Source organism: Neolamprologus multifasciatus, chromosome 16 (assembly GCF_963576455.1).
Source record: "Neolamprologus multifasciatus chromosome 16, fNeoMul1.2, whole genome shotgun sequence".
Taxonomy (NCBI): domain Eukaryota; kingdom Metazoa; phylum Chordata; class Actinopteri; order Cichliformes; family Cichlidae; genus Neolamprologus; species Neolamprologus multifasciatus.
In genome coordinates this window covers 15,040,909-15,058,604 of record NC_140454.1, presented here as the reverse complement: position 1 = coordinate 15,058,604, position 17,696 = coordinate 15,040,909, and the positions used below count along the sequence as shown (strand labels likewise).

Sequence of the window (17,696 nt, the reverse complement as noted above, 5' to 3'; positions counted from 1 at the left end):
TTTTCCTTGTTTGAGGTGACCAAATACTTATTTTCCACCCTGATTTACGAATAAATTCTTTACAAATCCTACCATGTGAATTCATGGATTTTTTTTTCACATTCTGTCTCTCACAGTTGAAGTGTACCTCTGGTGCAAATTACTGACCTCTGTCATCATTTTAAGTGGGGGAACTTGCACAATCGGTGGCTGACTAAATACTTTTTTGCCCCACTGTATAACGCATATTTGCACAGCTGAAAATTTGCACTTACAACACGCTGTAAATAAAAGAATTGTGACACATAAAACTCTAACACCATAGTGAGTTATGTGTTTCATCTCACTTCATATTACACCTCTCTGCCTCTGGTGATGCAAGTAAACAGGTGTTGAAAATAATGTTATAAAACTTAAACACAGTGATTAACAAATACGCATTCAAGCCTCTAATTAGGTAAATTAACAAATCTTTATTTTTTATGATCAGTCAAAGAGGAACATTAGATCAGATACTGCTATAACGACCATTTTGGATACTTTACATTAGAATAAAAAACAAAAAACCCACTGAGGTAAAATGTGTAAAAATCAAACTCATACCAAAAATGTAATAGCCTGCCTTTGATAGTCATCTTTTTAATTTTTATTTAATGAATTAAGTATTATTTCAATTAAATCATCCTCCTCTTCGGGCATGTAGTGCAGACCTGCTTTCATCAACTCCAGCTAAATTGCAGTGGTTACAAAACTTCATTAAAAATAAAGTCATAAAAATACAGTCATAATCCAGTAGTTTGTGCCCAAAGGTTGCTGTCAAACGTCAGCATTTTGCAGCCGCGTTTCATTCCTACAGTGCACGTGACATTTGAGTCACCTGTCCCCGAGACGAAGACTTCAGTGCTGGTGTGATTGAAATGTCACAATATTTCCACCCTGTGATGTCATCGCACCAACAGAAGGGCTACCCTTTTTAAGAATAACACGTTCGAGTTGGCTTCACCGTTCCCTTGAGGAGTCTGCTGTTCATTGTCCCAGCTGGTCTCCTGCTATTAAGAGCACTTCTTTGTGATTTCAAAATTCATTTAGAGTTTCTGAGTTTGGCTGTTTTCGTCATCTCCCTCGCGTCCCATTTGGGGATTCTGATGAGTAGTAAAGCCACAGCTGCGAGGGCCAGCACCACTCCTAGACTTGGGGGGCCGCAAGGGCTGAACTCTTGCGCCAAACCAGACAGGAGAGGAGCCAGGATTCGACCCACAGCTGTAACTGACTGCCCGGCTCCAATCAGAGTCCCGCTGGCCTGGACCCCGCCCCTCTGCAGCTCCAAATCTGTGATGCATGTCCGTCCGATAGTGGTAGAAATGGCAAAGAAGGTGGAGGTGAGCAGCACCTGCCAAACATTCGGCGCAGCAGCATAGAGAAAAATAAGCGTACAGGTGAGCACCGTCGAATGAAGCAGTAAAGCGGGCATGTTGTTCTTATACAGCTGCGTGACTGGCCCCACCAGGAACCCAGCCAGGGCCCCTAGAGTGCTGCTGTAGCTGATCAGGTAACCGGTCATTTTTGGTTTGAGTGAAAAGCGCTCCTCCATGGCCAGAGAAAAGTTACTGTAGTAGAGCATGATAGCTATGGCCATCAGAAGACGCACAAGGAAGAGGTCCCACATGTCAGATGAGGCCACTATGTGGATCCTGGAGCCTACTGAGGACAGCTGTTTCCAGACTGGCTGAAGAAAAGACACATCCCTCCACCTGAAACCACCTTGATGCTTTCCAGGAGATGCAGACTCTTGCTGCGTCTTTGCTGTCAGCAATGGGTGGTGGCTATTTGTATGAGAACCATTCTGTACAGATTTACTAAAGTGGTTTTCATGATACCCTGTACTTGTGTCGTTTCTGCAGACAGTGTCATTACGGTCAGCCAGAGTCTCACTCTGTGGTATCATCCATACAAGGCCTGCAATGACAGACACGCTATATTGACATACATTTTAATTTTTACCTTCATGAACTCAGTTTATTACTTTCATTTTCCAACTCACCCGCATTAATAATGAAGATGGCTGCACAAGTAAAAGAGGATGTATAAAAGCCTCCTTCATGCTCAGTTAGGTAGCCACCCACCACAGGGCCCAGGATGAAGCCCACGCTGGAGGCTGCATTGAAATGTCCCATCACTAGAGGGCGCTCTGAAGCAGACACCAGGTCAGACAGCAGAGCTCTGCAGATGGAGAGTGAGTGCTTGAACAACCCTGAAACAGAAGACACACTGAGAAGAGGCAGCAGAATAACAGTCTACTTAAAAGGCTCTCAAGCCACACAACTGTTAATACTTAATCTAAGATTAATTTATTAATCGGATTATATCTAATATAGGTAAGTGGACGTGATAAAATGTGGTGAAACCAAGGTGCAGAGAGCCCCTGCTGTTTTCTAATGAAACTAAACAAACAAAAAAAGCTGCTAAGCATTTATATTTCTGAGTGTAAGGTAGGTTTGAGTTCATAACATGAAGCTTTAAAGCTTGGTCAGTGGAAGGATGCTAATAAATATCCTTCAATGCAGGAGACACTGGAGATTATATGATGAAAAAAGCAAAAAATACACTTCAGGCATGATATGTAGAGCTGTGAAAAAGTACTTCACCCCTTCCTGCCTCCTGCATATTTGTCACACTTACATGTTTCAGATCATCAAACACATTTTAATATTAGACAAAGATAACCCCAGTAAATGTGAAATTCAGTTTTTATTCACTGAGGGAAAAAAGGTATGAGATAAATCCTTTTCTAAGGTATGGATATGTGACTTAGCTGATAAACGCCAGTGATGCGCCCCTTTGAGGTTTCCGACTTACCCACAGGTATCCGTGCAAGTACAAACAAAGCGATGCTGGTGGACATCCCCAGCAGGCCGTAGCCTAGAGCGCTGAGCAGCAGGCAGGTCAGCAGAGAGTACCTCCGACCCACCACGTCGCTCCAGCTGCCCTGCCAATCACACAGAGGAAATGAAACACAACCACAGAAAAAATGTAAACGTTTATAATTCCCGAACTTATTTTCAGCGGTGAGATGACGGATATTTCCACAGCCCTGCCAAACATCTGAAAAGAGGGAGCTGATGCTAAATTGCTCGAAGATTCATGACAAATAACTGAAAAACCGAGACAAACAGAAGGCAGACAAAAATATACCAAATTAAATTCTGTTTCTGATCTGTGAATGTTAGTCTGAAAGATCAGCTGACTTGAGAAATATCCTAAAATGCTGCATTTCCTCCATCGAGGCTGTCACACAAGTCTTTATTAGATTCTCGCCCTCTCTCACACACGCATACAAGCATCTGATGAAATAACACAATTAGGACCAGTTGAGATGGGTGGGATTATCATAGAGACCCAGCTGTTCACACATCCCTACATTTATCAGGAATCAGCCGGTCTGAATACAGGAACTAACAGATGACTCCTTATCTGTTTAATTTGTCCCATGACCCCCGAGAATTTAAACCAATTTCAAGACTTATGGATGGGCGGGAAAGCTGCGTATCCAACTTCAGATACAATGCTTGTTGTGTGGCATTTGAATGTGGTTCTGATTTGACTTTTCATGGACTGCACAGATAAAACAAAGTCTCTCCAAAGTATTCAATTAGCAGTGGGGAAAAAGGGTAAAAATCTATTTATATATATATATATATATATAAATAAAAATTTGTACAACTGGGGCTAAGTAGGAGTGTCTTGTGTGTATGAAGGGATGGAGACTGGGTGCATTGTGTGACCTAAAACAGACAGTGTTTATTGTTTTCATGAAATTCCAGGGATGGCAAAGAATGTCTCGACCAAAATGGTTGCAGAGTTAGTACTTACAACTATAGTACTCGAGAAAAGCTGCAAGATCCCATACGTAGATCCTGCAACAGAAGATTTGCTTAAGTTTACATTTCAAATATAAAAAACACAGAGCATACATCGCATGCGCTGAGATCCAGTGAATCTAATGCCACTTTTTGTACTAGACATAACTTATTTTTTAAAAAACATAAGCAGACAGTGACACATGGGGGAAATTTAGAAATATGGTGTCAGAGTTTTCCCCAGCATAGCGACTCTGAATCCAGTGATATCTGCAGCATATTTGGCACAGCGACATCACAGCTGTGCAGAAGAAGGCCCAGAGTCAGGGTATGTCTTTACAGTAAATCACTCTGTATATACACTACTGCACTGGCAACTTTATTAGGTATGTCTACTTACTAGCAAATGTGTAATCAGCCAAACTCATGGCAGCAACTCAAAGGGATGTAGACATGGTCAAGATGACCTGTTGAAGTTCAAACTGAGCACCAGAAAAGGTGATTTAAGTGACTTAGAATGTGGCAACTGTCTCGAGGGTTTACAGAGGATGGGCCGAAAAAGAAAATATCCAGTGAGCGGAAGTTCTTTGGGTGAAAATGTCTTTACACCCTGTCTGTTTGTCAGAGGAGAATGGCCAGACTGCTTCAACCTGATACTAAATAACCACTCATTATAACCAAGTTATGCTGAAGAGCATTTCTGAATGCATAAGACTTTAAGCGAACCTGAAGCAGATAGGCTACAGCAGCAGAAGATCACACCAGGTACCACTGCTGTCAGCTAAGAATAGAAAACCAGGGTAACATTTTGCACGGGTTCCTCAAGATTGGACAACAGTTCAGGTGGTGGTGGATAACACACCACGTTATGAAGTTCAAATCATCTAAAACTGGTTTCTTAAACATAGCAATGAGTTCAGTGCTCTCAAATGACCTCCACAGTCACCAGATCTGAATCCAATAGAGCACCTTTGTGGTGGCACGGGACATTTACAGCACAGATGTGCAGATTTTGGTGTATTGTGCCAAGACAGACCAAAATCTCTGAGGAATGTTTTCAGCTGCTGTTGAATCTGTGTCACGAAGAATTAAGGCACTTCTGAAGGGTAGTAGAAAAGTGCACCTAATAAGGGGCCTGATGACTATGGCTATTATTATTTGGCTCATCTTTCAACAACACAAGGTCCTGACATACTCCTAAAAAACTATTATTCAATTGATGTATAACAATAAAAATAATCACAGAACATGGCACTGGGACATTCCCATATTATATTGTGCATACAGTGTGCAGAAGTGAGGATTAAACAATATATTATTGAGAGTGTTTGTTTGATTGTTTTGTCGCTTGTAGTCTCCACAGCCTTCCAGTCTGCTGGAGATTTATTGTGTGGATGCCTCAAAGGGCATCCACACTATTGAGATCCTGTTTCTCTTTATTCTTTATTCTACTTTATTCTAGTTGCTTCCGTACGTTTTTTGGCGCTTAACTACTCCCTCAGTTTTCATGCTATTTTCACCGTTCAAACTTTCAAATTCTGCTATTTCTGCTAATGTGTGCTATATCTTTTGGTAATCATAACTTCTATACTTTTTGAGATATTGAATTTTCTTTTGCAATATTTTTTGCCCATTTCTGCCATATTATCAGTGGCCTCACTGATTTTCCTTGCCAGGCTGAGCTGTGTTTTAGCTCAGTGAGATGAGCATCCGTTCTCAGACTGGCAGGCCCGGGTTCAAATCCCGCTTATGGCAACATTTCTTTCAGTTAACAGTTAAACCTTTTTAACTCTTTTCAGCAGAAATTCTGCTCATTCACCTCTTTTCTGCAAAGTTTTCAGCCTTTTCACCTCTTATCGGCACAATTCTCAGCAGCTTCTGCTCATTTCAGCAGAATTGTCAGTCTCTCCACCTCTTCTTTGTGAGAATGAGTTTGGTTCAGTGAGATGAGTAGCTGCCTTGAGACCAGAAGGGCCAGGTTCAAATCCTACTCAGGGCAACATTTTTTTTCAGCAGACATCTTCAGCGTTAAGGCATCCACACAGCATTTTCGCAGGAAATGCAAATTTTTCTAGTTCACTTTTGTGTCACTGTAAGGTTGGTGCTTGCAGTACACCAGCTGCATAATTTAAACAAACTGTTATGTATTGCGGAAACAACATACCTACAATACCGGCCACAGTGGGACTTGCTCCAAGAGCCTTCACGTGATGGCTCAGCAGTGGGATGATCATGCTCACCCCAAACAAGTCCTGTAAAGAAATATGGAGAAACAAAGGTGGAGTGAGGCCGACGGGAACGTGCAAATCAAACATGGTGTCCAGCATACAGCAGGGAGAGTCTGTGGCCGGATTCAGCAGCCACGTAGAGTTGTTTCTCATCCTGTTTTTCCTGCACTGCTGAGTTCAGAGCAGCTCTCCGAGCCAAAATCTTGATTGAAGTCACACAGCAGCTCATACGGTGTTCTTGACCCAGTCCATTACAGAAATTACTTAACCTTCAGTCGCTTTACTGTCCCAGTGCTGCACAGAGCCAAAAAAAAAAAAAAAAACCTGAGCTGACTGGATCCCTCTAGTCATCTCTAATTGGATGCTTGTTTAGCTAGGTATGACAAAGTTATTTCTCTGAGGCACGACTACAGGCGAGCTCTTAAAATAACACCTTTAGAATGATCTAGACTTGTAGATCAACTTTGCATTTCAGTACTGACAGCGATGCTTTGAAGAGGTAACGCCAAAAACATTAGGAAATACCTTCATCTTAATTTCTTTTAGTAGCCAAGTATTACAATGGTTATTATAAAAGGTCTTGTAGATACATGACAGCTGTCTCCAGCAAGGATTTCCAAGAACACCACAGTCGTGCTGAGTCTAATGCGCTATAAACAGACTTTGGACCGACACTGTGCTTAATACATTCACATCCAGTCAAAGCAACTAAGTGGAGAAGCTCTAGAGTTTCCTTTCTTTGGGCTTCAAAAATTGTAAACGTGGTGCAGAAGTTAATTTTTCAGTACGGGACAAATATGACGCGTAATAAGGGCTACTGTGAGAGTTTGATTCAGGTTAAAGAGCTCAGGTTTATTATTTGCATGTTGGAAAACTCATTTTAGCTTGCAACTTTCTTGAACTTTTTCCTTTTATTATTTGTATAAATAATAAATGTCTTAATGTATTCTATTTTTTTTTGCTAAAATAACAAAAAACAACAAGTACGCATTATACAGAGTTTTAAATATGAAAAGGAAGGGATTAAAAAGCCCCAGCATGTTTTACATTATCATACCTGAGTTATGAAAGCATGACTAGGAAACAGCACACCTAAAAAAAACACCGAACTGAGTGGGGTCATCTCTCAGTGAGGCACTCACCATGAAGCCCACCACATAGATACATTTTATAATCCTCCTCCGTCTTCTGTCTTTCAGTAATAAAGTGCTACATTTCTGGTTGATCATCCTCCCGCTTTGACAGCACGGCTACAGCCAAGGCGGAAGCGCTCATCCGCTCTAATTATCCAAACAGAAGCGGTGGTCTCATAAGGACAGGGTGATCGCTAGCTTCCGGGTTTTATCTGTGTGAGAAAACGTGTCCGATGTGAAAGCTGGTTGTCTGTAAATAAGACTATCGAGTTTTCGACCTACGATAAACTTGACTTTTAAAGTCTGGGTTCATTTAAGAGTTGCTGAACCGGCGCGTTGGCTGGTCTGAAATACCCATAGATGGTATAACCCACTGACGTCACAAAATATGAGCTTTCCCCGTCATTTTTCTCAATAATTTGTGGAAAATCATGAAGCGTTTTTATTTTTACCTGTTTGGAAAAAAAGTTTAGCCTTTATCTTAATCTTTTTTAATTTGTTTTGCATTTGTTATTTTGTATATTTGTTACAGCTACTAAAAAACGGCAGATATTTTCAGCACTGTAGATTGTAGTCTAACCCACCTAATGTTGTTACTTAACTCACAGCAACACTGCGTTTCGTATCGGATTGATAGTATTAACAGTGTCGTAGAGTTTTGTTGAAAGATGTTTTTAGATGTTATCAGAGAGGGAGGTTTACTTGTACGCCACCTGCTGGCTGAATTTAATTTAACGTTTAAAAAATGTGAACGAGAAACCTATTGACCTATTAGACAACGTCTGGCCAGAATGAAGAAGAAGAAGCTAGCTGGTAAAGTATACAATTCACTATATGTAGTCATTAAATTCAATAATTATTAAAACTTGACTATAACTTATTCAAGTTTCCTGTAATATTTGTAAGTGTGCTTGGATATTACTTTGGTAATTAAGCATTGTTAGTTGCTATATTTCCATATGACAACTTTGTTCCCACCTTATTACCTTATTATTAGAGTGCCGCCAAAAATGCACTATAGATCCATATACAGATAGATCTATATACATGTACATGGTTACATAACCTACAGACGTTTCTAGCACATTGTGCAAACATAGACTGGAAATTATGCTCAGAGGCTTCCAAAACGTCAAAAAAAGACCCCCAAACCAGTACATATATATCTATATATTCAGGTTTCAGACAAGAAATAATGATATCTGATAAAACTCTGATTTGAACTTTTGATCTTTTTGATGCTAACACACATACCGAACCTTTGAGTGAGTGTGGCCTGGATCACATCAGTGTGTAAATTAGACAGAGTACCCTTATAGTTTTACTGCTAAATATTCCCCTCAGATGCTAAACCGGTACTTCCTCTCAACTCACACTGAGCATGAATACAACAAAATTATATTTCCGAAAACATCAGTGGAAGAAACATTTTAACTTAAAGTTTAGCACAGTTAAAAGAAGTAACTGTGTTATTTACTTTTACATTATTAAAGGCTGCATATACTTTTTATAATTCCAGTGTAATAGAAAAAATGAGATCTGTATCAAAAATGTCTAAAACGATGAAAAAAAATAGTTGCTTTAAAGAGTTTGTGTGACCTCCTTTGTGTGATCGCTTCAATTTGTATAAAGTAATTTTAAACTTCCTATTGTGTCATATTGCATGAGGTCTAGTTTGTAAAAGTCATTTTTATATAGATTATACTTGTATAAATCAACTGAAAATCAGCAAAGAAGTTGCATGAAAGGCATCATTTACAATAATTTGTAACACTCTGTTGGCGTTAGCCACTGTTGTGTGTGTTTATGTATGTGTGAGTGTTGGGGGAGACTTTACTCCTCTTCTGTCCTTTCGGTCTCACCCCGCCCTGACATTCCTGTGCAGTGACTGGGTGTCCAGTTGCCACCGGTTATTTTGGTGTTAATTCCCTCCCTTCATACTCTCCAAATGCTGCACACACTCTGCTCCATAGTAGAGTGAAGCAGCCGCTTACAGCCAGAAACCAAAAATAGCACAGGGGTAGGGGGGTTCAGACCCCAGTGGAGGGTCTAAAGGTGTCACATGGACAACTTTGTCCCCCCCATAACACAGACAGAGAGACAGGAGTGGTGTTAAGGTCCAGCAGCCCAACAAAACCTAGCTGAACTTATCTCACTCGCTGGATATAATACATAACAAGAGGAGTGACTGGATCTGACTCAGCTTGTCACATGCACTAGTTGGAGGGGAAAGTCAGACTGAGTGTGGGCATCCTTTAACTAAGTGGCTGATCAGTCCTGGACCATGAAGCTTAGAGTGGCGTTGTTCTTCGCAGGGCTCTTTGGGGCGTTGGCAGCTGTGTTCATCCTTCTCTCTTTTGGAACCGATTACTGGCTGCTGGTTTCAGAGAGCTGCCAGTTAAGGCCTAATGGATCTGCTGGTCCAGGCAGAGTGACAATAAAGGTGAGTTTTTGACCTTAGAAGAGAGTCCGGTATAGTTTATTTTAAGTTGAAGATCAGGTATGTGTTCATGGCTTTTACTGTTTACATGTGAAGTCTGTGGAACCAAAGAGAAAAAAGTTGTTCTTCCTTTAAGACAAGAAAAAAATCCAGCAGATTGTTGTTTTGCACCATATTTAACCTCTTAAAGGTGAACTGTGTATTTCCAGTCTATGCAATCCCAAGTATCAATAAAGAATACAGGTTAATGGTGGATCTTTAAATTCAAAACTGATCAGTTGTTTCAATCAGTCTTTCAGTAGTAGGATTGCAGGGTGGAAAGGCATCCCTGTAGGACCTCCTTGTGTAATAAGACACTGTTTAATGTGGCGTGTGTGCAGCTATGTAGTGATTGAGTCACCGAGTGTAACATTTGGCCCCCTATGATTGAAATACAAATACCAGCAGTCTCAGTTAGTGTATTAAATATCACCGACTAACAGCATACTTAAGTTTTCAGGGTTGGCACTGTTGCTGGAATCAAGACATGATGGCAACACAATAAAACCAACATGTTTATATATACAGATATAGCTGCCCTGTATGTCAGCTATTTGGCCTTCTGGCAACTCCAACCTTTCAGCCTGGATCACTTTCCTTATTTTTGCAATCATTTGGCCACACACTTACTCTGCATGACATCCCTATGTCCTTGCTTTAGAGCCTGGTGAGTTGGATCAGTGAATCATTATCTCACTCATTCATGGCATATCCAGCTTGATGTCATCCATGTTGAGGAGGGGGTTTGTGGTCATATCCGTATCCACTCTGGCGGTGAGCTGGTTCAGGGGGTAGAGTGCAGTGAGTGTTTCTCAATTGTTAGACTTGTGTGTGAGGTATCACACACGTCTGATGCCTATAATTGTATTTTGACACCTCTGATTTATCATCACCTGCCTGTGGAAACTTAAAGCTTTGAGTGAGAACCTTCTGCTTTCCTTTAAAAATTTCAGAAAAACAAAATCTTTCAAATGTTTTTTAAGGCTAATTTTAAAGCCTGGCTGGATACGGCTGATGTCATGAAGCCTGAAGCCTCAAGATTCTTCCCAGCTCCACTTTCATTTCCCTGAGAGCCATTCAGTGAGCATCAGTGAAGAGCTTTTCCTGGTCTGTTGGCCTCTACACACATTTGGCACCAATTCAGTTTTATTTATATAACCCCAAATCACAATAACAGTCACCTTAAGCAGCTTCATATTGTACAGTAAAGACCCTAGACCCTAGAAGCCCAGCTAAGTGCGCTTGGTGGGCTTGACCCTTGATCCTTGACCCTAAATATATTAACCACTCTGTAACACTTTGGCAGCACTCTGAGCACCCGCCTCACATAATTTTGACACATCTCTTATATACTTTAATCCATCAGCTAACAAAATGGCATGTATACATATCTGTCCCATATTTGTAAAAACCAAATGGTAAAATGGATGATAGCTTTTCTACTCTTATTGAGCACTCAAAGCATATTTTATTACCCAGTCACACACATATTCATCAAGCACTTCTTTATTCTATGCCTAAACTTCATGGAGCAATTCAGGGTTTGGTATCTTGCCCAAGAATACTTTAATATGCAGACCGGAGGAGCTGGGGATCAAACCACCGACCTTCTCACTGGTAGACCTCCCACACTACCTGCTGAGGTTCAGTCATCCACTCCCCACTTTATTGTTCTTCTCCATTTCAGCCTGGAGATGTGGTGCTGGAGGGAAAGGGCAGTAGTGATGTCACTCTATACCACGAGGGTTTTTTCTGGAGGTGTTCCTTTAAAGGCGACATGGAGGATGACGACCTGCTGAAGAGACTCTGGTTCAGTAAGTAAGACTTTATATTGCTTTATTTTGAATTTGATTAAAGTTCATGTCTAATGTGCTATATGCACTATTTGTAAAACCTTTTAACATCCAACAGTTTCCCTGTGACCAGTTTAGGGGTTTAGGGTTACAGTGACATCCACACACTTTTTTGTGGCGTGTTTTGCCTCTTTGGTAAACAGAGATTTGATCTGAAAACTTCTTGCTTAATAAATTTCGGCCGCTCTTCCACTTTCTTCACTCCCAAAAATGAATTCATAGACAGAAATGTCCAGTAATTTAATGCCTTTGTTTATGTTTTTTTTGTTTTTCATATTTAGAATTATTTTGACCTCCAAAAAAGTCTGACCTTGTGAATGTGAACTGGGTAGTTGTGCGTAAAAATGACTAGAAATACGAGAGAGGAGATTTCAGTCGTATTTCTACTGTTATTTTAAAATTATGAATAGGGCTAGTGAGCCTGTCACATCCATGACACCAAACAGAACCCTGGGCTTTAATTAGTCCTGCTGAGTCAATCCTTTGCAGGTAAAAGGCAAAATGTAAAGACAATGTGAGCACAAAAAAGAAAAACCAAAAGCTCCAGGTAAAACAGAGAATACACTCGGGGAAAAAACACAGCTGTAAATGGGGACCCCCCCCCCTCCCAAAATGGTAACAATGTCACATAACTGAATAAGCATTAAAAGAATAATAAACCAAGACATCAGCTCGAATAAAACCAACAAGTGTTCAAAACACAAGAATCAGAACTTTAGAAATTAGACTAGAATACAGAAAAAGCTAAACCCAAACTCAGATAAAAACTCAAAAACATGAGCAGTTCCACGAATTATGACAGCAGAGTGAAAAAAAATGAGGACACACAAACAAGGAAGATATTCTTGTATTTGTCTTCTGAAACTGATGCTTTTTTAAGTGCAGTAAATTGCTCCCCTCAGATGTTCTGCTGCCACCATCACATGACATCTCTACGACCGCACAGTTTTTAACATGCTGCTGCTATGGCTGTTAATATTGTATGACAGCATAGCCGTAGAAGCCCTTTCATGTGACTGCTTTAAGGCCATGCCATGTGATGTTATTCGGTTGTTTTGTCAGGTGATTTTGTGTCATCTTTTTTTTTTCCAATGGCGACTTTGAATGGTGAGCCATTGTCAGGAATAGCCTCCAGAAAGAAAAGGGCCTCGTGACGATCTGTGGAATTTCATATGTTGGGAGCAAAGAGCAAGAAAAGAGAGACAAAAGCACTTGCATTGTACTTTTGTAGCATAATCAGAATTTTGGGCAAAATTAATTTTTTAATGTTGTTTTGTCTGTTTAGTTCCAGTGCTGAAGATTATGTGCAAAGTCTGCAAATTGGAGCATTTTCCCAGAATTTACATGAAATATTCAAAATCCAAAATGTAACTCTCTCTGTATTTTCTGCAATACAAAGGATGCATTTGTATCTAATTGCTAAATAATTCAGTTAATTTGTTTATGCGGGTCTAGCGTGGCATTAGGTCAGGTATGCCACAAGCCATCCTCAGCTCAGCTTGATATATTTGTGTGTATACTACTGGCAAGTTACATAAAAAGCTTCAGCTACTTTAGCCCGCCTGCAGTTGCTGCTCTCACTGCAAGCCACTTTGCAACCCACCGCCAACTGCTCACTCTGGCTTTTCCATATATGCTCGTATAGACAAATAGAAATAATTTCTCTGCAGATGTAAATAAAAATCAGTATTTTTCTCTTTTTGTTTGTAGCCAATCAGCCTGACTCAAAAGTATGTATGCCTGCCTACCTCTTCCCATTCCCTGTGTCTCGTCAGACCCACAATGCCACAGAGTACGAGTCTTCCATTAGTAAGTATTTATTCACATCTGTGTTTTTTATGTAGCGATTTCATTTTTTAGTGTCACACAGCTGATTAACGTCCCTCTTGTTCAGCTTACAGAGGTTTCTGGAGCGTCTTTATGCTCATTGCTGTAGCAGCTGTGGTGATTGGCGGATTCATCATCATCTGCGCTGCTCCGTTTGCCGGCCACCGCTTGTATAAAGCAGGGGGTGGCCTCTTTCTGATAGCTGGTAAGTAACAATTTTGGAGCAAAAACCAGGTGACACTGTGTTTGTTTCTTTTTTACACTGCCAGCATTTAAAAAAAAAATCTGACTAAAGTAATGACATGAAATGTACAACTCTTTTATTTTTTCCATGGTTAAATAAAGTTTAAATAAATAAATAAAATAAAACTAATCAAAGAGCTCTAGCTACACGTGGATCTTCAGATGCAGATGTTGCTTTTAAAACATATAATAAGCTGATCACATTGAGATTTAAAATGAAACCTGTACAATTCTGCTTCCCCACAAATGCAAACATAATTTACTATAGAACATGTACATGTCTCTCCCACAGATGGTTAGATTGTTGATCTTATTAATCTGATTTGAAGCATATGTTGTCAAATCTCACTACCCCTCTCCGCACCTCTAGGTTTTTTCCTGCTGTGTGTGGTGGTGATGTACGTACTGTGGATGCAGGTTTTGGATGTGATAGACCTTTACATAGACCACCAGCGTGCTCTGTGTTCAGACTTCCATCTGACCTTCAGCTACGGTCTCTCCTTCATGTTTGCCCCAATCGGCATCTTCTTCTGCCTCTTGGCCGGCCTTCTTTTCCTCCTCATTGGCCGAACCATCCAGATTCACTCCCAGTGACTTACCAGCAGTAGAAGAAGAGTCGGGATGTCGGGATTGTATGAGGGTTTTATACTTTTCTCAGTCTTTCTGTCGTGTAAAAGCAGGAATCGGTTTGGCAATTATGTGGCACATGCTTGAATATTTTCAGCTGTTGTTGAGCTCATCGTGCTCACTCAAACCTGAGTCATTTTCAGCTCAGCTAAGATAGCACTGAGACTGCGGAGGACCCAAAACATTTAAAATGAAAAATAAATAAGAAATTTTAAAAAATGCACAAAAATGAATATTAAAAATAAACCGAGGCGCTAATTTCTGAAATGTGCCATAAATTAAACATTTCTGCTGGTCTTCTATTTATTTACCCTTCTGTTAATTTGTCTGCTTTCATATTTAATATTTATTACTTATTTAATTTCTAATAATGAATATAAAAGATTTTAAATGCATATATTAATTAATTAGTTTTTTCCCTGAAACTTCCCCCAAAATTCACATTTTCTTTATCAAAGAAAAAAAATAAATACAGAAGCAAATGAAAATAGAAATATCAGTGTGTTGGGTGTTTTATAAATTGATCCGTGCCTGTGTTTATTTTGATGTAATTCTTAATGCATTTAATGGCACATTAATGCATTCATGACGACATTTAATTATGCTTTTATTGATTTTTTTCATTCTTGAAGTTTTGGTCCTCTGCTGTATGAAACATTCACAAGAACAATGATTATGCTGAAGTATCTGTGGAGCACAGCTTTATTAGAGTCTCGTGTGTCTGTGATATTTCGAGGTATTTTCTGAGTATTTTCATGAAATTCAGTCACCAGCAGTGACATGTTAGTATGGAAGAGTGCTGTATGCTTGGAAATATTAAAGGATTGTGTATGGGTTGAAAATGTAATTAAAAAAATATAAAAGAGTTTGTAAAATTATCTACAAAAAGCTTCTAAGGTGGCATCGTGATCTGTGCATATAGTAATGGGAATCAGTACTGGGAAATAACTTCTGTCAGCTCATTGCTTTAAAGGTTAAAGCTGGTAATTCTTGATATTTGTTATCCTCCATTAAACCCATGTAAACACCAAAACCATCAGTATTTTCCTCAAACTGCCATTCTCTGACTGTAACCTGACTGTGAGGACAATCCAAATATGAAAAAAACAAGTTTAATTGATCCTTAATTATTCCAGTGTTTTTATTTTTTAATCAAATATAACTCGAAGAAGAAAAAAAGTTGAATTTTATTCTGTTCAGAGCTGAATATTAATACACTGGTGAGTATTTACACAAGCAGGTCAGCAGATGTGCATCAACTCAAATGAACCGTACCCACGTCAGTGAGTGCAAAAGGTATCCCTAATTTCTGTGTTTTAAATAGTTTCTGGATAACAGTGGAGCTCAGATTCATAAGCTACTGAGCCTCAGATTGTGAGTGAACATTTTTATTGTTGGTTTTGGTGCTTTTTGATCATCAGGTGATTGCAGGATAATATTAATGCATCTCATTATGTTATCAGATATTTATTTGTCACTGTGTGTCAACATTTGCTTATTTGTCACCTAAAAGTGTGCATTTTTAGCTTTGACCACATTATTGGCTCGGCACAGGCAACAGTTTTATGTTAACGCTGTTCACAGTTCCCTTTCTTTTTGAGTTGTTCTGACTGCGTTGTGAGATATAACGTCATGTCTGTCAAATATATGTACATATATATATATTTTCTGTGATCTGCTTTTGCTGCCAATTAAAATCCTTTTGCCATTGTTACAAAGCAATGTTGATTGTGCATTGTGTCAGATGCATGTAAATAAAACTAATAATAAAACAGTCCTTCTTTATAATAAAAGAAAAATGGGAGAAAAAAGGAAAGAATTTTAATTTGCAAAAACAATCAGTTTATTTCCCGTGCAGGTGGCAGAAATTGTAAAAATGTGTAAAATAGGACCGATGTAGCGCAACTTATAGAGCATGTGACACCAGTGGCATGAATAAGCTATGAAACTAACAACAATAATCAAACAGGATTCACTGATTCTTTAAGCATCTCTTAAGCACTGCACTAAAACCATAAATATATGTATATATATGAACTAAATGACCACAAGATGGCACTGCTGCCTCACTTGAATCACACACCAACCGCCACCTTGAGAGACAGAAATCCCATTTTGCTTATCTTGACTCTATGTGGAGTGTATGTGGCGTTATGCATTTAATCACAACTTCAGAGGCAGAATCTGTAGATGAAAGAATTCACACCTTGGCTGACAGACGGATGGTAATTTCACTCATGAATGGAGCATTTGATCAGGATCTGAATGGACTCCTGTGTTGATTCTCGTGTGTCTGCATCAACTCTGCGCCTTTCGAGACTTATAATGTACTTATCATACATAGGGAAATGCATCTGCGCTTTGCCTCAGAATGCAGGAGAGAGTGACACAATGTAAGGCATTGATTATTTGCGAGACTGACTTGGGCTTCACAGAAGGCTCTAATGATGGAGTTTCACACTTCCAAATTCTTGAAATTTGAAATGACTATCCCCACACAGAGTCCATCAAATTTGGCTCAGATTTATAAGAAACCGCACTGAGGGAAAGCCCCCCTGCAGGTCACGAAAGGAGGCCCAGCATTGGTAGGCAAATGCTAATAAATTATGAGATAAGATCACAGGATTTGTCCTGTTTGAGGTTGCAGCAGTCTTTTCAGCCAAGTCTCCCCTAAGAAAGACATTTCTTATCTGGTGGACTTCCTGGTTTAAATGAAATCCTAATAAGATTTAAAAAAAGAGAAACTTTAATCATTTCTCTATCCATATCCAGGCGAGAGTGTGTGACGAAAAGAGAGAGAGGGAGGTGTAATGCAGGTGTGCAGCAGGCTACCTCCAGCAGTAGCAGGGCCTTGCAGTCAGTAATGTCATCAGAGTGGGAGTCCCAGCTGAATTCAGCACTGTTCTGCATGATTGCCCATGATAATTGTGTGTTGATAGGGAGCGCCGGAGATGGAGTATAATTTCCACCGAGAGATTCCTAAACAAATACCTGTGCTCAGCAGAGGGATGGAGTGCAGCAGGAGGTGAGGAGGAGAATAGTGGATGAGGGGAGATAGAGGATGAGAGGGTAACACTTTCAGAGAAGGGGGAGGAAGAGGAGGAGGAAGCAGTCACGCTGGAAGGGGTGGACAAAGTCCCTGGCTTTTAAGCCAGGGCCAGAGAATATGCTTTAAACTTAAAAACAAATTAGACCCAAATCTGTGAATTCCTGACAGAACAGAACAGAAAAGCACAAAGAAAACATACAAACCTCTTTCAGATGGGCTTTAAAACATATAAACACTTTTTTTCCTACTTTAAATATTAATCGGTGTGATAGTTTTTCCACCTCTTTAAAAATTTGTAAAATTGTATTACATCAACGCCATATATAGTTTAACCACTATGTCCTGACTATTATCAGTAAAATGTGAGTATAACTCAGTATAATTTACTTTCTCAGTGTACTCTGTGCACTGTAGGCAAGCT

General features: G+C 39.7%; 2 protein-coding genes across 2 annotated transcripts; one reads left to right on the top strand and one right to left on the bottom strand.

The window, feature by feature from the left end:
- Positions 1–226: 226 nt before the first annotated feature.
- On the bottom strand, positions 227–8,338 carry slc67a2 (solute carrier family 67 member 2). The gene is made up of 6 exons (XM_085136058.1): positions 7,207–8,338; positions 6,001–6,088; positions 3,850–3,893; positions 2,836–2,965; positions 2,021–2,230; positions 227–1,935 (listed from the first exon to the last, which is right to left on the bottom strand). The coding sequence occupies exons 1-6, from the start codon at positions 7,291–7,293 to the stop codon at positions 1,061–1,063; spliced, it is 1,434 nt and encodes a 477-aa protein (XP_084992184.1). The 5' UTR covers positions 7,294–8,338; the 3' UTR covers positions 227–1,060.
- An 881-nt stretch (positions 8,339–9,219) lies between these two features.
- Positions 9,220–17,393, top strand: tmem182a (transmembrane protein 182a). Its single transcript, XM_085136059.1, has 5 exons — positions 9,220–9,640; positions 11,364–11,490; positions 13,240–13,338; positions 13,424–13,561; positions 13,970–17,393. Exons 1-5 carry the CDS (start codon positions 9,482–9,484, stop codon positions 14,191–14,193), a joined length of 747 nt encoding a protein of 248 aa, XP_084992185.1. The 5' UTR covers positions 9,220–9,481; the 3' UTR covers positions 14,194–17,393.
- The last annotated feature ends 303 nt before the right edge of the window (positions 17,394–17,696 follow it).